The sequence below is a fragment of the Oryctolagus cuniculus genome, chromosome 6 (genome assembly GCF_051225735.1).
Source record: "Oryctolagus cuniculus isolate XC-2025 breed Fujian yellow rabbit chromosome 6, ASM5122573v1, whole genome shotgun sequence".
Taxonomy (NCBI): domain Eukaryota; kingdom Metazoa; phylum Chordata; class Mammalia; order Lagomorpha; family Leporidae; genus Oryctolagus; species Oryctolagus cuniculus.
The window spans coordinates 56,639,951-56,659,084 of NC_142872.1; the positions used below are offsets into that span (position 1 = coordinate 56,639,951).

At 50.6% G+C, this 19,134-nt stretch overlaps 1 protein-coding gene across 2 annotated transcripts in view; it reads left to right on the forward strand.

Moving 5' to 3' along the window:
• Positions 1-19,134, forward strand: part of WWC1 (WW and C2 domain containing 1) — a 176,383-nt gene that overhangs the window by 136,679 nt on the left and 20,570 nt on the right. Inside the window, exons 12-17 of one of the 2 annotated variants that reach the window (XM_008255374.5) lie at positions 1,037-1,145; positions 1,583-1,663; positions 2,335-2,421; positions 3,501-3,693; positions 12,022-12,189; positions 14,230-14,321. In XM_008255374.5, the coding sequence (XP_008253596.3) occupies positions 1,037-1,145; positions 1,583-1,663; positions 2,335-2,421; positions 3,501-3,693; positions 12,022-12,189; positions 14,230-14,321 (730 nt within the window). The remainder of the gene's footprint in view (positions 1-1,036; positions 1,146-1,582; positions 1,664-2,334; positions 2,422-3,500; positions 3,694-12,021; positions 12,190-14,229; positions 14,322-19,134) is intronic. The other variant, XM_002710366.6, reaches the window with a different exon arrangement.

The window sequence follows — 19,134 nt, forward strand, 5'->3', positions numbered from 1 at the left end:
AGCCCTGGCGTTGTGAGCATTTGGGGAGTGGACTAGCAAATGGCGGTGTGTGTGTGTGTGTGTGTGTGTGTGTGAAACTGCCTTTCAAGTAGATGAAAATAAACAGTTTTAAAAAGGGAAGTGGGCTGGGGTGGGCCCAGTGGGAGAGCAGGTGTATGAAATTCCCTTGTCTCTCCAGAGGACTTGGGGCTGCTCCATTTACTGGGGTTGCAGGGGGGTTTCAGAAGTGGTTCCGGCCGGCGCCACGGCTCAACAGGCTAACCCTCCGCCTAGCGGCGCTGGCATACCGGGTTCTAGTCCCGGTCGGGGCGCTGGATTCTGTCCCAGTTGCCCCTCTTCCAGGCCAGCTCTCTGCTATGGCCCGGGAGTGCAGTGGAGGATGGCCCAAGTGCTTGGGCCCTGCACGCGCATGGGAGACCAGGAGAAGCACCTGGCTCCTGCCTTCGGCTCAGCGTGGCCGGCCGCGGTGGCCATTGGAGGGTGAACCAACGGCAAAGGAAGACCTTTCTTTCTGTCTCTCTCTCTCACTGTCCACTCTGCCTGTAAAAAAAAAAAAAAAAAAGAAAAAAAAGTGGTTCCCAAAGCCATCACCGCATTGATGGAAATGATAGTTCTGTAAGGAGAATGGCAGTGAATCAATCCCCTGCACCTGTGTCTGTTGTAAGGGACTTGTGTAATGTCTCAGAAGTCCACCCCAATAGCCCTGTAAAGTAGATGTTAATATCTCCCTTGTATAAATAAGGAAGGTGAGGCTTATGGTATTAAATGACTGTCCTAAAGGAAGAAAAGTAGCAAGTGGTGGGGCCAGGATTTGAATCCAAGCAGATCCAGGCATCTGCGATGCTAAACACAAAATCCTGTGAGACCCCTTCCATGGCCCCCAAAGCAAAGCAGGCTGTGCCGTAGCTTTCAGAGGGGGCTGGAATTTTGTGGGACCATCTTACAACCAGGAGGATCAAACATGGGTGCTGTAAGACACTATTCTGGTTTCTGAACCCCCCTCCCCCTTCTGTTCTTCCTCCCCCGCCCCCTCCAGCTGTGAGTACAACCCAGGGTTGCGGCCTGAAAGTGGCCTGTGTCTCAGCTGCAGTGTCCGACGAGTCCGTGGCTGGCGACAGTGGTGTGTACGAAGCTTCTGCGCAGAGGTAGGTCCCTGAGTGCTGCCTCTCTTGAGTCAGTGGCAATCAGGAACTCCCCGAATGTGCAGATCCCAGGGCCTGTGGGACCATTTGGGCTTCAGCCCCTGTGGGTGTGCAGGAGGGTGTTGCAGCCCTGCTGAGGGCGAAGCCAAAGATGCAGGCAATGTGGCTTCTGGCAGGGGGGATGGGGGCTGGAGATGCTTTTCTCTGAGAGCATACTAGCTCCATAGTAGGCATTAAAAGGTGCATTCTTAGGAGGCCAGCCCTAGAGAAAGGAAATCTTCAAGTGAGGTGTCTAGAGCAAATGGTGTGAAGCCGGGGCCTGCAGACAGGCTGAGCAGACCCCGACTTTGTCAATGGAGGGAATCCCGCTTCCAGACAAGCACTGTGTTCCCAGGTCACTGCTCGGAATCCTGATGCCCCTTCTGCCTGTTGCCTTTCAGACTGGGCACTTCGGAAGCCGCTGCATTTGACAGTGACGAATCGGAGGCAGTGGGCGCCGCGCGGGTTCAGATTGCCCTGAAGTAAGTGACAGGGAAGTTGGGATAGAGGGAGCAGTTCAAGTGCAGCCCCTGGGTGTGCAGCATTGAGCCAGCCCTGACCTTCGCAGCAACCCCAGGGAGGAAGGCAGAGCCTGCAGGGTGCTGCCCATCATGGGCTCCTGATTAAAGGGGTCTCAGCTCTTTCCCCGCCTCCCTGCTCCCCATTTTACAGATGACAAAAATAGGGTCTTGAAAGACCCGAGGGCTCACCCCAACTCATTGAGCTGGCCGGTGTCAACCAGACCAGGCGCCAAGGCCTCCCGCCTCGCAGTGTGTTTGCTCCCTGTTGCTGTGGTTTTTGTCTCCCTGTCCCCATGGAGGTTGCAACACGCTGAACTCAAGGTGACTGTGGAGGGCTGCAGCTCAGACACGGTCAATACCCATGTTGTTCTCTAATTTTCTCTTGCTAGAGGATGTTTTCTCAGTAAGAATTAATTGCTGACATTTTGATGTCAAGAAATTTCACGGCGACGTCTGGCTTCTCTTTAAATACTGAGATGAGTGACAGCTCTGGACCTCCAACCCTGCATGGCAGCTAAGCTCTGAGCCTATTCTGCTTGGAGCAGCCAGCAGCCCCCTCTTCTGATTGTTAAGAGAAAGGGTTGGAGAAGTGTCTTCCTAATGGGTGCTGCTTATGCCCATTTTCATTTCAGGTATGATGAGAAGAATAAGCAGTTTGCAATATTCATCATCCAGCTGAGTAACCTCTCTGCTTTGATGCTGCAGCTAGACCAGAAAGTGTGAGTATGTGACCCGACAGGTCTATATGATCCTCTCAGCCTCCAAACTCCAGATTCAACCATGGGTATTTAATGCACATGACCTTGATGCAAAATTGCAGCTCTGTTTACGTGGATACAGGCATAAGGGCCCCACAGAGAGTTTCTGTACATACTGAGCACCTGCCAGTACTGGCTCTAGGCGTTGGAGCCCTGAGCAAATCCTTCATGGACCCTGCCCTCCTGGACTTGAGCCTCAGGAAGAAGAAGGAATGGTCACAGTCAGGTAGATCTCTGAGCTCAAGTGTTGCACCTAGAAAGGAGTGAGTCCTGGCTTCTCAAGGGTCAGCGCCAGTTCCTGTGCTCCCCGTGCCAGGGTATGGCTGGGATTACCGACAGGCTGATCAGCCAACAGACACCTGCACCATCTGCGTGTTGGCTCTCCCGTTGTAGACGAGGTTTGCATCTGATGGCACGCGTCTGCCTACTTGCTTCTCCTGTAACGGGACCATCCTAGGCCATAAGGGCAGCCACGGGAGCTCCTGCTTCTCTGGTCTGTACCCAGCCAGCGTCTGGGGGAGAGGAATGGCAGGGAAAGGAAAGCAGACAAAACAGAAGGAGGACGAGACTGGATGCTCGGGGGTCTTCAGTCCTCTGCAGGTGTCGGCAGTGCCGGGGTGAACATCCTTCTCCTGGTCTGTCTCACTGGTCCTTGTCCACGGTATCAGGGGGACAGTGCCTAGAAGAGAGGGCCAGCACAGCTATAGTTTTCTTGGGCTTATCGAATTCCCCTGCACAAGGAAGGTTTTGTTGCATTTGCCTCTTGGGGTAGGAGGGGCAGATTCCCCGGTGTCAGCAAGCACTGGCTGCTGCTGGCCTCGGGCTCCGGTTGTATGGAGCGGGGGATTCAGGGACAGGAAGGGCGTGCATGCCCCTCAGCGGCATATCCTGCATCGCTCACAAGTACCCGTGTAGCAACTTGAGAAATTTGCACATTCACAGCCACTGTGAATCTTGGAGATTCAGCGGCTATTTCACCCAACACAGTAGCCCCAGACCTGTGCTGACCCAAGCTCTCCTGCCACCCTGTCTCCCTGTAGGAACGTTCGCGTGGTTATCCTTCCTTGCTCCGAAAGCACCACCTGCCTGTTCCGGACGCCGCCCCTGGACGCCTCGGACACCCTGGTGTTCAACGAGGTATTCTGGGTGTCCATGTCCTACCCAGCCCTACACCAGAAGACCTTAAGAGTCGACGTCTGTACCACGGACAGGAGCCATCTAGAGGAGTGCCTGGTGAGAGCGTATCTCCGTCTGTCCCTCTGTCTTTCTAGCCTTCTAGCCTTCTGGGGATTGGTCCACCCCAGGCTGCAGAGAGAAGGCGAGAAGGAGGCCCAGGTCGAATCACCGGTCAAGTTCGTTGGCTTCTAGACAGAGATACTTTTCCTCATAAGAGGAAGAGTAGTGGGCCTGAGAGAAATGCAGGAGATGCCAGCCACAGACCACAGCTTACCTGTGCAGCATTAAGGATGAGACAAGAAACACTGAATAATGAGAACAAGCAGTTCTTCTTGCTATATAGCTGGGTGGCCTTGGGCAGTGGACTTAACATCTCTGGTGCTCTGTTTTTTCATCCATAAAATGCCCTAGTGATGCCCACTAGGGAAGTTGTTACTTGGATCCAGGGAGTCAGTACAGGAAAAGCACCTGCTGCCATGCCTGACACACAGAAGGCTCTCGTGCAGCGGGGCCCTTACTGGTCCACTCCCTGGAACAGAGCTCATGTGGCTTCCTCCCACCCACTGCACTAGCAGGAGTCAGGATCGGATATGAAGGAGCCTGGGGTCTGTGTGTGTCCTGTCCTTAGGGACCAGCAGCCACATGTACAGGTGGATGTTGGTCAGCCACCTCGTAGATGAAAGGGGGATTTATGTTAAACTCAGGGGCTTGTGACATACAAATCAAAGAAGTGAAGTCTTTGTTAGCCCTGGTGCCATTCTAGAGGATAGAGTATTTTGTTTATTTATTTATTGGTTTTGTTTTTTAAGTTTGAGAGGCTGACAGATGGAGAGAGCCAAAATAAAGCCAGCTCCCATCTAGTGGGTCACTCTCCAATGCCCAGAACAGCTAGGACCTGGATGGGCTGAAGCCAGGAGCCAGGAACTCAACCTCAGTCTCCCATGTGGGTCGCAGGAACCCAACTACTTGAGCTGTCACTGCTGTCCCCTGGGGCGCACATTAGCAGGAAGCTGGAGTCAGGAGGCAGAGCTGGGAATCAAACCTAAATACCTTTTAACTTGCCTTTTAACCACTAGACTGCATGCCTACCCTGAGACAATTTTGATGATAACTCGTGGACTCTGAGCTAAGTGCTTTAGTGTGCTGGCTCACTTCAACCTTACAAAACAGGTCATGTGTACCAGAGGGGAAACTGAGGCACACAGTGGCAAAAGACCTTCCCTGTAGTCACACAGTCAGAGAGTGGCAGGAGCCTTATTGGACTCCAGGCGGGTCCATCTCTGCTCAGGATTTCCTGGAGAGCGTCGGTGGGAGTGGAAGTGTGATGTCCAGGGTCAGGCCAGCGTGGTGGGCATTTCGGTTACAGCAGAAAGCTTTTCCACACCCAGGCGCCTCCAGTGGAGCATTTGCTCAGCCCTGGGCATTCCTAAATCCGAGGAGACTCGTGCTATTTTCTCCTCCTAATTGGATGCCTTTTATTCCTCCTTCCTAATTGAAGTCTGGCCATTGCTGGTTGCCATGGCAGCAGCCAAAGCGCTCATCTCCCTGTGGCTTGTCTCTGTCCGGGGCCAATCGGAGCTCTCCCTTTCCGTATGCCATGGGGACGTGGAGTGTCAGGCTGTCATGTTTTGGTGGTGAGAGGAAGTGAGACGGGAGGAGACAGGGATTGTCTTCTGCCACCCAGAGCCTCCCTGCCTTGTGCGTCTGCTGGGAGCCCTGTGGTCAGCCAGGCAGCAGCAGTCCCCTCACTGGGCGGCGTCTGGGTGTCTGCCCTTGGCCAGGAACTCTGTGTGCAGTATCTCAGTGCATCCTCATGGTAGCTCTGAGAGGAAGTAGTGGGGTGACCTCCCTCTGCCAAAGGCTGATTTACTTCTGCAGATCCTCCAGCAAGTCGATGGAGAAGCCAGGGTTTGTAGCTTCCTTGTGTGTAGCCACTGCACTTTCCTACCTCTTGGGGTTGCTCTGAGTGACTCTCATATCCCCTGACCCAGATCAAGGTTTTGGGGGAACATGAGGCCCGCCTTCCCTGCCTGTTGCAAGTACAGAGTATGCTCACTGTGGCTTCACAGGAGTCCTGGTTGCCCCCTGTGCACCTGCTAAGCTTTGCCACACAGCTCATGCTCTGCCCGGGCGGACCCACTGCCAGGTCTGGTTTACATTGTGATGGTTCCCCTGGCCCATCTCACATGGCCACGCTCACTGGGCCGTGTCCCAGCCCTTTCCTTCCTTTCCATCTGACGAGTGGGAACAAATGCTCACAACCCAGCTGTATGTATTGTGCTGTCTCCGTCCGTGCTGTCTACTTTCTGTAACTATAACTGAGCATCGCAGTCTGAGTCATTTGTAAAAACTAAAGGTTTATTCTGCTCACAGTTGTGCAGGCAGGGAAGTTCAAGATCAGGTAACTACACTGAGTGAGGGCTTCTCTGCTGGTAAAGACTCTGCGGAGTCCCAAGGTGACACAGTGCATCCCACAGCAGACAGAAGGTCCCGGCTGGGTCTCTCCTCCTCTTTGGATAAAGCCACAGTCCTGTTGCCTTAGGGTCCCATCCCTATGGCCTCATTTAATCTTACCACCTCCAGAGGGTCCCACCTCCAAGTACGATACTCTGCTTAAGTCTCTGTTCTCTTAGCATCTCCTAGGAGTGATGGAATTTCAGCCTGAGTTTGGTGGGAACACGCACACTGTGGCAGGCAGTGTTGGAAATTGTGATCTCTTCCTGCCCAGGGGGCCTCAGTGCTGCTCGGCAGTTAGCCTGTGTCTTCTGGAACCCTTCTCTCTCCCCCTGGTTACAAGGGCTAATGCGTGGTCTTCTCTGCCGGGGGAGAATGGAGAAGTGAGAGGAGAGCTCCCACTCACCCAGCCGTCCTGCTCCTCTCTGCTGTTTCTCTGGCTTCTAAGCTGCACTCTCCAGACAGCCCCTCTGCCACTCCGAAGGACATCGTTCCTGCAGTCGCCTTGCCCCCTCCTCTGCCTTCAGGGCAGAGCCCTTCTCCCCGGGTCCTAGCCTGTCCGCATCCCAGCATGCCATACCTTCTCTCATGCTGAAACAGAACAAAATGAAGATTTAACCCCATTTCCACTGCTAGCATAGCAGAACCTTGAAAGAGGTCTTTACCTTCTCCTATAACCCGACCCAGGTGGGCGTCTGCCCTTGTGACTGTACCCAGGTGGGCATCACAGGCAGCAGTGACCTGCTTGTCACCAAATCCAGTAGCCGCTTCTTCATCCTCACCCTTCCCGACCTGTCAGGTGCACCTGACTCAGGTGCTCGCTCCAGCTTCCTGATGTCCTTTGTCCTCAGTGACTTCCCTGACTCCATGGCCTCCTAGTGTTCTTCCCACATCCCTGGCTTCCGTCTCCTGAGCCGATTCTTCCCCCTTCCCATGGTCCCTCTGTATGCCCAGGGCTCAGTCTCGCTCCTCTCTCCCTCTCATTCTGATTCCTCGGTCATCTCCTCTCTCCTGGCTTCCAGCACTATCCCATGTGTGTGGCTAGAGTCTGAGCTTCTCTTATTTCTCTGCTCACGTTCCCATTGCCTGTCCTGCGTCTTTCTTTTCATGTCTAATACGAATCTCAAAGCAGGATGACCACACGAGCATCCGACCCTTCCTCCCGCGTGTCACTGTCTGCAGGCGGCAGTCATAGTCTTCCAGTACTCAGACCAGAGACCGTGGCATCACCCTGATGGCTTTCTCACCCCCTTCCCTGATCCTGTTAGCTCCACCTGCAGGACATCTGAGATCCCGGCCGCTGCTCCCCCGAGGAAGCGTCCCCGAGCCGAGCCACGCTGCTGTCATCACGGCGCTGCGATTATTGTGGCCGTTGTCTTCTCCAACTGTCCTTTTCTTCCTTCCTCCCTTCCTGTAGCCACAGTGATCCTATTCAGATGGAAATCCACGCAGGCCAATGGCTCTGTTGAAACTGGGATGTAGACTGGCATTGTGGTGCAGAGGGTAAAGCCAGTGCCTGCGATGCTGGCATCCCAAATGGGAGCTCCAGTTTGGGACCCGGCTGCTCTGCTTTTGACCCAGCTCTCCCTGATAATGTGCCTGGGAAGGCAGGGGAAGATGACCCAAGTACCTGGGTCCCTGCCACCCACGTGGGAGACCCAAGTGGAGTTCAGGCTCCTGGCTTTGGCCTGGCTCAGCCCTGGCCATTGCAGCCATCTAGGGAATGAACCAGCAGATGGAAACATCTTTGTTTTTTCCTCTCTCTCCCTCTCTCTGTCACTCTGCCTTTCAAATAAATGAATCTTTTTAAAAAATAAAAATGGAGGGAAGGACAAAGGGAATATCATTATATTCTTACGATTGTATCTACAGTTCACATTGAATCTGTTAAAAACTAAAAATCAAAATGATAATAAAATGGGAATGTGACTTACAAAAAAAACGAAGTAAAAAGTAAAGGCCTTAGGACGGCTTCTGTCTCTACCCGAAGTCAACACCCGGCTCTTCGACATGGCCCCTGGGGCCCTGTGGGACTTGGCTTCTCCTTACCTTTGGATTTCATCCCCAAGCCACCTCCGCCAGCTCCCATCTCCCTGCAGGCTCCCATCCAGGCTTTCCCATGTGCGGTGCCCTCGGCCTGGGATGCTCTTCTCCCGGATGTGCACAGGCGAGACTTCAGACTTGCTGCTCATCCCCACCTGCTCTTTGCTCTGCTGTCACCGTCTCGGTGAAGTCTTGCTGCGCCCTCTGTGAAACCCGTTCCCCGCCCCACTCTCATCTCTTCTGCTTTGTCCCTGTGTTTTTTCTCTGTCGCATATTTCATCCCAGCTCATAGATGTTATGGTACACAAGGGGTTTCACAGATTCCATGAAAAGTGCATTTTATCAAAAAACAGCATGCGTTTCATCCCCCCCCCCCCCCCCCCAAGATGAGCTTGTCTTTTTGATTCTGTTTTCCACAGCGCTCTTGAAGCACCCTTGTGTTTCGGTATTTTCTCACCTCGGAAATCACACATATTGTAGATGGCAGGTTATGGTTTAATGAGCAACAGCTTTTCTTTCTTTCAAACAAATATGCTTAATAATCGCTGGCCTCTTAATTTCACGAGAAGCAGTTTAGTTTACTTATTCACTTATTTATCTTAGTCTCCCCCGCTCACAAGTCAGGTCACGAGGCATCTGCTTCAGATCCTGCGGTATCCCCAGCAGGCAGTCAGGCCTGGCACCTGGCGGCTGCTTGGGAAATGTGTGTTCATTGAATAAATGAGTGAGTGGGCATGCAAGTGCACCCGGTGTGTGACGGTAGAGGACATGCTCATCCCCCCAAGGCAGCCCCACGTGGAACATGCAGCCTCCTGGAGTTAGTAATCGTGAGATGGTGTCGTGCCTCCGAGGTGTGACCCTTGTCCCTCCCTCTCGCAGCTCAGACACAGCCCGTCACGTCCCGAGTCATGTGGTCCGTCTCCCCAGGCCTCCGAGAGCCAGTTAGGGGAGGAGTCTTGCTAGACCGGAGTCTACGGGACTCGGGGAATTGTTTTGAATGAACACATGAGTGATATCTCTGTTGGTTTGCTCCATGCTGCCCTCCCAGCAGGTACCTTTCACCTCCTCAGACTTAGCACTGCCTGTGCCATGCCCCCAGTACATCCTAGTACAAGGGAAAAGTGCAGGGCTCCCAGAGGGACCCAGGAGCCCCTTTCTTGTCGTAGGGGCCGTCCTGAGTCACTGCTTGGCGACAGGCCTGATTTGCAAACTGGTGTTTGGTGTTCGGCCACCCACCGGCACAACCATTGGTGCCGGGGGAGAAGGAGAGGAGGAGGTGGGTGAGCTGAATCCCACAGCCATCGGGGCTCTTCCGGAGAGGGCTTGTTGGAGCAGTAAAGCCTCTGCAGGACAGTTGAAATTCTTTTGTTAATTGTGTCTTCTGAGAACGTGCAGTAAAGGTATTAAGTCGCTTGAAATAATCCCCGTCTCTGTGAGATTATATACTCTGTTAGGTTTATTTGTTACTTCTTGTTTTTGACTTGACTGGATGCATTTATATAGCTGGAAGAATAAATGACTGGAAAGGTTTAATGAGGAGAAATCCAGTTCTTGTCTCCTATCCCCATCCAGCCTGACCCCACCACCTGTTCTACCTAGGTGATCACTTTGATTTGTTTCTTCTTTATCATTATTATTTCTTGTTACAGTTACAGTCATGTCCATGCCCCTTTGCACCTGAAGCAGGGTACACTAAAGATATAGTTAGGGAAAAAATTACGTGTATATTCTTATCCCTCTCTGTTTCTTGTATGAAAAGCGGCTTGCTCTCCCTGCTGCTCTGCGCCATGCTGCTTTCTCTTTCCAACATAGCCAGGAGAGCCCTCTGCCTCAATGCATAGAAATCTTTCTCTTTTATTTGGCCATAGCTATAGAATATCCCACAGATAGGTTCTAGTTTATTAAGCTAGTCCCCTGCCTGGGACCTTTGTTGAAAATCTTTTGCTATCACAGAAAGGGCCAGGCAGAAGGCTGGTGTTCGTGGGTCGTTGTCTGCTGGTGCAGGTCTGTCGGTAGGATGCACACCTGCAGACAGTTGCTGCATCTCCGGGGGAAACGAGCCTGTGCTTCTGCTTATCATCCGGTCCCTTGCGTGCGGTTTCTGCTGTTCCACGTTCCCACCAGCACAGTGAGAGAACGCCCATTTCCGCACGGCCTTACCAGCGCCATGTGTTGTGTTTTAGAGTTTTGCACCTTGGCAGGGGAGAAATGGTTGTTTGCTTTGTGTGTATGTGTGTTTTTTTTTAATCTCACCCATAATTAGGTAGCAGCTCATTGTTTGGGTTCCGCGGGAGACTGTTAGCTCCCAGGACGTGGGACCCTGTGGGGACCATCTTATCCTTCATGTCTGATACAGAACCTAGTGCTCATTGACATCAGTGGAGGGTAGTTACTCAACAGCAGTTGTTTCAATAACTCTTTGTCTAACAATAACAAAAAAAGCCCGTCCAGCTTAAAATTAGGGAAAGAACTTAAATAGGCATTTCTCCAAAGACAGCATACAGGTGGCCAGCACACACGAAAAGGTGCTCAACATTACTGGTCATCAGGGAAATGCAAATCCAAACCATAGTGAGCTACCAGCTCACACCCCTAGGGCTGTGGCCATCACACACACACACACACACACACAGAGCAAGAATAGCAAGTGTTGGACACACACAAAGGGAGAGAGAGAGAGAGAAGAGCAAGTGTTGGTGGAAATGTAGAGAGGTTTGAACTCTTGGGCAGGGCATTGTTTATTGGGATGATGCATCTGCTTTGGAAAACAGTATGAAAGTCCCTCAAAAACAAAAACAAAAAACAAAAAAAAAAACAGGGGCTGGCGCCATGGCTCACTTGGTTAATCCTCTACCTGTGGCGCCGGCATCCCATATGGGTGCTGGTTCTAGTCCTGGTTGCCCCTCTTCCAGTCCAGCTCTCTGCTGTGGCCCGGGAGGGTAGTGGAGGATGGCCCAAGTCCTTGGGCCCTGCACCTGCATGGGAGACCAGGAAGAAGCAAGCACCCGGCTCCTGGCTTCGGATCGGCGTAGCTCCGGCCGTAGCTGCCATTTTGGGGGTGAACCAACAGAAGGAAGACCTTTCTCTCTGTCTTTCTCTTGCACTGTCTAACTCTGTCAAAAAAATAAAATATTAAAAATAAATAAATAAGAACAGAACTACCATATGATCTGGTCACCCCACACTGGGTATATACCCCAAAAGAATGAAGAGTAGGATCTCAGAGGTATTTGCACACTTAGGTTCATTACATAAAACCAAGAGGTCGTAACAATCCCGTGTCTGTCACTGAGTGAATGAACAAGTGTAGTATATACATACAGTGTCAGCCATGAAACAGGAATGCAGTTTACATACCTGCCAGAACATGCATGGACTCTGAAGATGTTCAGTGAAGCAAAAAAATCATCAAAGGACAACTATTATGTGACTCCAGCTCTATGAGGCGCCTGCAGTGGTCAAATTGAGGGAAATAGGAAGTGGCATGGGAGTTGTCGGGGCTGGGGAGAGAGGAGTGGTTGAGGAAGGACAGAGCTTCGGATTTACAGAATGAGAGATTTGGAGATCCATTTCACAACAATGTTAGTGTGCAGTGTAGATGCATAGTAATAGAAATGTATGCTTAGAAACAGTAAAAATGGTAATTTATGTATTTCAAATAATTTTTTTAAAAGATAGGTGCTGGGTCAAGGTTTGGCAGGTGAGTAAAGCAGTGAATGGATTAGCGGGTCGGAGAGGGTCTTCCTGCAACGTTAGCAGCTGGCCCTTTGTTTGTCCCTGGAAGCAGCTGCCTCTCCGGGAGTGGTGTTTTCAACACTGTCTTCTCATTGTCACCCGGAACCCCCTGTCACCCCTTGGTTAGAGTCTCCTCTTTTCTGTCCCCAACAGGGTGGTGCCCAGATCAGCCTGGCCGAGGTCTGCCGGTCTGGGGAGAAGTCGACTCGCTGGTACAACCTCCTGAGCTACAAATACTTGAAGAAGCAGAGCAGGGAGCCCAGGCCGCAGGGAGCCATGGGTCCCACCCCAGGGCCCGAAAGCACGGTGAGCGGGGACCAGGTGTGCACACTTCCCTCACACAGGCAGTTCCTGGACTGGTGGAAGGAAGAGCAGCTCCCAGAACCAGGGACTCTGAGCGTCAGGGGTGGAGGAAGTGGAGCAGGGGGTGGAGAGGAAGACAGGGAGGGGCGGTCCCTGGGAAGCAGCAGGTGCTTGCTCCCTTGCTCCTTCCATACTCAGCTTTATCTAATATCATCTGTCTGGTGAAAACCTTAATTCATGAGTATTTTTTTAAAATGGAGTGGAGAAGGAAGCAGAAAACTGACAGGTGGAAAATGTACCTTTACGGAGAGTATTCTGTGTGCAGGCCCATAGTAGGAGCTGTGTATGAAAGGGACTGTCAGAGACAGGGTGTTTCCTGCTAGGGCTGCAGGGGCCAGTCTTGTCTCCTCACTGAGTCTCTGTGTTTACTATAAGTCTCAAAAGGTTATTATGAAGCTCTGAACAAATCCATGTTTAGGCCCCCTGGGGAGGGTCCCGTTATTATTTTGGCTCACTTGAAAACCTTATATTTGCCTATTTTTGGTTAAAAATAGCCTTTTATTTTTGTGCATACACTGTAACCTACTAAAATATCCTTCAGCTGTGTCCTGCACTTGGAAAGCCCATGCCTGCTGCCCAAGTCTTCTGGGCAGGACCCCATGAGCAGTGAACCTGCTCTAGGCACACAGGGGATGGGGGTCCTAGGGGATTCAGGTCACATCAGAGAGCTAAGCGGTGAGTGTTTGGGGTTCAGGCGGTTTTCAGGTCTCTGCAGTGGCTTGCCTCTGCCAGGGCTTGGTCACTTTGGACATGCACTGCCCAGGGCACAGTCTGGGCTTGGTTAACATACGGTAAGGATTAAGTCAGTTTCCTTTTTTCTCTTCCTCCTCCTCGTCCTCATCATTCCCTTTCCTCATGCTGCTGCCACCACCCATTCCTCCTTCTCCATCATCATCTTCATCATCATCACATATCTTCTACCCAGGCACTGTCCTTTGGTTTGTGTACAGCTTGCCTAAGCTGAGTGACATGAGCCAGATTGCTTAAATGCAGGCGTCTAATAGGCAGCAACACTGGTCTCACACCCAGGTCTCCCTCACTACTGAAAGGAGATGGTAAACTTGCGCAGGTCTAACACTCACGCTCCTCCTGTCCAGAGCGTGACCTAGGGTGAGGAACAGCAGCACTCGTGTCCTCATCTGCCTTTCTCAAGGGAACAGTAATTGATGATGATCCTACCAGTCAGGATGGTTCTATGATTATGGAAGATGATACTTGGAGCGCGTCTTCCACCATGCCTGGCATACACCTGGCCCTCAGTTGATTTCATTTCCCTCTTTCTTTCCCAAAGGAAAATCTGAGGAATTACCCAGGCTCTGGTGCACACTGCCCAGGGTAATTGTGACTTAGCCTTGTGTTCAGACGACTGCAGAAACCGGATTTTGCTTTGGGATTGGCTGCTGTTCATTGACTGCCAGTTACATGCTGGCTAACTCTTTCTTATAGAGGGATTCTCAGTTATTCTTTACAACAGCCCTTTTAGTAGTTCTTAGAGGAAACTGAGTCTTAGGTTGAATAATTTCCTTTAGCCACACAGGCTTTCTCAGTGTATGACTCATTCAGTGTCGATGTCCTTCTTCCAGGAAGCCCTTCATGATTGCAAATCCTTAAGCTGGCTTTGCAGGTGTTCAGTTGCCACACACCCAGTACTTAGCTCTCTTCTAGTCCTTGTTGTTACTGATGGCTCCTGTGTTGATCGGTCCAAGGAAGCTGCCATCTCCTTAAGTCAGAGACCTGTAATTCTGTCTCCCTTGACTCCCACCACTGGCTGTCTTCCAGAACTCCACGGAGTGGTCCACACACACACACACACACACACACGGGTTATTCTCTGGAGAGCTGCTAGTGAGCAGAACCCAGGACTACTACTGATTTCTACGTGAGCTTGGGCAAGACGCCTGCCCACTCTGGTCTTTAGCGTGTGTCCTCTCGTTCCTGGCAGGGAGGCTGTGGCAGCCTGTTTCCCGCAGTGACCCCAGTGGCCTTTTGTCTCTTCAGGACGCTGTGTCTGCCCTGTTGGAACAGACTGCGGTGGAGCTGGAGAAGAGGCAGGAGGGGCGGAGCAGCAGGCAGAGGCTGGACAGCAGCTGGTGAGTGAGTGCGTCCTGGGGCCCTGGGCGCTGACCAGGCTTGGATTCGGCCCAGGGGTGAGACCCCCAAGGAGCTTCCCTGCAGCTGAGAGAGTCTCTCATGGCTTCTCTAAGCAGCAGGGGCAGCCTAATTACAGTGGTGCCCAAAATTTCTCTCTGATTTATCATGTATTCCATCAGTCATCTATGCCAGTTCCTACCTAAGGTTATTCTCGGTCATAATTCGCTGATGTTAATTGTGGTTAAAGAAATTAAACTTTATGTTATCATAAAGGGAGAATATGTATGGATTGCCTTAAACTGAAAAGTCCTCAGTAGGGGAGGGGCAGGAACAGAGAGCAGAAATGTTTGACATAAAGAAGATAGAAGTGCATTTCTTTCTGAAGAAGAGAAGCGCAGGGAGTGGCTGGCACTGTGACACAACTGGTTAAGCCACCACCTGTAATACCAGCATTCCATATTGAAGCACTGGTTCAAGTCCCAGCTACTCCGTTTCCAATCCAGGTGTCCGCTAATGTGGCAGGAAAAGTGGCAGGAGACGGCCCAAGTGTTTGGACCCCTGCCCACCCAGGTGGAGTTCCAGACTCCTGGCTTTGGCCTTCCCCAGCCATTGCACCTGTTTGGGGAGTGAACCGGAGAATGAAAGATCTCTTTCTCCATCTCTCCTTTTCTCACTTTGAAATAAAGTAAATAAACCTTTGATACAGACAGCAAGAGAGAAATGAGAGGAAGCCATCAAAGCAGTACCATTCTGTCAGCCGAGGGGAATTCTGGGAACTCAGGCCCCTCCTTTCTGTCCTCTCTACTGTCTACTATGAGGCTCCATTGTCAAGACTGCTTTATAGCCCAAGATTGCTGATAGATCACAAGACAGAAAGATGGTCCTTGTTGTGTCCCCTGTAACCAAGGAGCCCTCTGAAGGCTCCACACAGAAACTCCTGCTTACTTCTTGTTGGCCAGGCTTAACCCGAGTACACAGGAGACCTGGAAATGAGAGCTGTTAGTGGGACACAGAAATCACATTTCTGTAAGCAAGGGAAAAGTGAGAGTGCATTCTGGGTAGGCTGTGAGCTGGATCTTATCTCAAAAGATAACTTTGGAAAATTCGGTTTAATGAAAATCAAACATGATTAAAGTCTAGTTGGATACATTACTTATTAATCCTGACGTCTTCTCTCTGCTTATGAAAAAAAGATTAGCAAAATTTTTAGACTCTGAAAAAATGTGCTACTACCAAGGAGAGATTTTTTTCCTCCTTGATGTAAGCTGGATAAGAACTGGAGAGGGAACAGCCTTCCACTTTGTAACTCAGTGCTGTTTGTTTTGTTTGTACACAGACAGGAAGGTTTCAGTTACACGCACTAGGAATTGAATTCTGCTTTCTGCATTTTTAGTGTACCCTTAGACAAAGTGGTTTTTAGCTTTTCTTAATTCGACATATAATAATCGTACAGATTTATGGAGTACAGTGTTGTGGTTTGATATATATGCATATAAGAGTACTTCCAGAAAGTTCATGGGAGGCAGAATTATGGAGTGGGTATTTAGCCTCTTGGTTTGCCTGCACCCCATTCTAGAGAGTCTGCATTCAAGTCCCGGCTGTACTCCTGAATCCATCCTCCTGCCGAGGCACATTCTGGGAGGCAGCTAGCAACGGCTCAGGGCATTAGGTCCTTGCCACTTATGTGGGGAGACCTGGGTGGAGGTCTGGGCTCCTGACTTTAACATGGCCCAGCTCTGGCTGCTGCTGCTGTTTGGGAGGTGAGCCGGTGGATGGAAGATCTATCTATCTGTCTCTCCCCCCACCCCACTTTCAAATATATAATGAAAAAGTTTTGCACTGAAAAGGGAATTAAAAGATAAGTTTATTGTAGTGCAAAAAAAGTTTAGAATCCGTGTACTTGGAGGTCTTCAAAAAGTTCATGGAAAAATGCATATTATGAAAAAAGCTGAACATGGTTTTCCAATTATTTTGTACCGAAACTTATGTTTTAATTTCATTTCCAAAGAACTCTTTGAGGTACCCTTGTAGTCATGTATTGATCATGTCAGGGTGTTTAGCATATTCATTACCTCAAACATGCATATTTGTTTTGGTGAAACATTCAAAACCCTCTCCTAGATCATTTGAAAGACATAATACCTTGTGTGGCATATACACTGACTGTGGCCACTCGTGTGCAGTAGAAAGCAGAGCTGACTCCTCATGTCTGTCACTCTGTCCCTGCTCTCCTTCCCTCCCCTCCCCAGCCTCTGGTCCCTGCCATTCTACCCTCTCCATCTGTGAGAGCCTCCCTTCTGCATTGCACACGTGAGCCCAGTCATGCCCTGTCTGTCTTTCTGCACCTTATTTCATTTATAAAGTCCCCCAGGGCCTCCCCACATTTTTGCAAACAGCAGGATTTACGGCTAAGCAGTGTTCCACTGTGTTATGTAGACCACGTTTTCATTATCCCGTCATCCATTGATTCCGTGTCTTGACTACTGTGAATAACGCTGTAGTACACATGGGCGTGCAGTAACTCTTGTGCAGTATGGCAATCCATACAGAAAATTTCACCTAAATACGCAGCCCAGCGTATTTTCAGGAACCGAACTGCACCCAAGTCGGGACGCAGAGCACTGCCGGCACTGTGAGAGCCCACATTTGCTTCCTTTCTGTCACTCTCCTCAAATCACTCTAGCCTTATCTGAGCCTCACCTGAAAACGGAGGAGATGCCACTGCCTGTGTCAGGTTACTGCAACAAACTAACGCAGGTGCAGGAAGGAAGGGCAGAGCACCCAGTACGCACCAAGTAGAAAGCAGAGAGGGAAGCCCCACATGGCAGATTCCCGCAGCCCGTGCACCTTGCCACTTGGCAGAAGGGAAGGTTGATCTCAAGTGCATGTGCTTTGGAGCTCAAACAGATCCGGATCTGGAAACTTGCTCAGCCGACTTCCTGTGGGATCCCGGGCTGGGCATGGGTTGAGTTTGGAAGTTTTATAAACACTTCCTAGGTGATGCCAACACACAACCCGGGGTTGGTATGGCAGCCCTCAACTTCTGTTTCCTGTCCTGTGCAACAGCTATAAAAACGGACCTCTACAATGTGGGGTGTTTTTGCAGGTTGGATAAACTTAAGCCTGTTAAGCATGTACCGTAGACTCTGGTCCACGGGAACAGTCAGTGAGTCTTCTGTGCTTTTAGCTGTTACAGCCCCATGTGATGCATTTGGTCTCCAAGGACCCCTCCTTTAATATCTTTGACTCCAGGGGTCAGCACGTGTTACCTGAAAAGGAGCAGATGGTAAATACCATGGGCTTTGTGAGCCACGCGGGTTCTGTCACATCTTCTTGAGTCTGCTGTCTTAGTGTGAGTAGTAGCCGCAGACAGGACCAACCAATTGACCACATCTGTGCCCCTTGACACGTCATTTGCCGACACTGACATTTGCATCTCATGTCAAATGTACCTGTCACAAATTGTCATTCTCCTTTTTCCATCCAGCCCTTTAAAATGTTTTCTTTTTTTATTTAATTTTATTATATTATATTTTTTTGAAGATTTTATTTATTTGAGAGGTAGAGTTACAGACAAAGGGAGAGACAGAGAGAAATGTCTTCCTTCCATTGGTTCACTCCCCAAATGGCTGCTATGGCCGGCACTGGTTTGTTTGCTACATCTGTGTGTGAGTCATTCTTGAAGAATCTCTAGTGCTCCATGTACAGGAAGCAATAGGGTGACTTTTGTGTCTTTTTTTTTTATTATTATTTGACAGAGTTATAGACAGTGAGAGAGAGAGACAGGGAGAAAGGTTTTCCTTCCGTTGGTTCACTCCCCCAAGTGGCCACAATGACTGGAGCTGCTCTGATCTGAAGCCAGGAGCCAGGAGCTTTTTCCTGGTCTCCCATGCAGGCGCAGGGCCCAAGCACTTGGGCCATCTTCTACTGCTTTCCTAGGCCACAGCAGAGAGCTGGATTGGAAGAGGAGCAGCCAGGACTAGAGGCGGCACCCATATGGGATGCCAGCACCGCAGGCAGAGGATTAACCTACTGAGCCATCGCGCCAGCCCCTATTTATTTTTTTAAAAAGATTTTTATTTATTTATTTGATAGGTAGAGTTATAGACAGTGAGAGGGAGAGACAAAGAGAAAGGTCTTCCTTCCATTGGTTCACTTTCTAGATGGCCGCAACGGCTGCAGCTGTGCCGATCCAAAGCCAGGAGCCAGGAGCTTTTTCTTGGTCTCCCATGTGGGTGAGGGGCCCAAGCACTTGGGCCATCTTCTACTGCTTTCCCAGGCCACAGCAGAGAGCTGGATTGGAAAAGGAGCAGCCGGGACTAGAACTGGAGCCCATATGGGTTGCCAGCACCACAGACAGAGGATTAACCTACTGCACCATGGCACTGGCCCCTAAAATGTTTTAAAGCCATTCGTGGCTCAAACTGTCCAGAAAAGCAGCGGCCGGATGCAGCTTCCTGGTCTCTGTGTCATTAGTTGTCTCTGTTGCTGTTTATCTCTGTGAGAGAGCATAGCAAGGCTGCTGGCCGTTTGTAGTTTCTCTCCATTGTCTCAGGCTCTCCCTCTCTCCTTCCCTCCCTGGCTTGCTTTCTCTCTCTCCAGCACAGTGCAGTCCTGCATTGCACTGTACTGTGGTTCACACAGGCAAAGATCTGATGCCAGAAATAAGGCCAGGACCTGTCTCCCCAAACCCTGGCACGGGATCAGTGCTTTCCACCAAATTCCAAGCTTGTGTTGAGACTTTTCAAGCCGTCGCCTAGCAACCACCTTCTGTTCTTTCTCCCATTGTGGCCTGCTCCCTCCCCACCACCT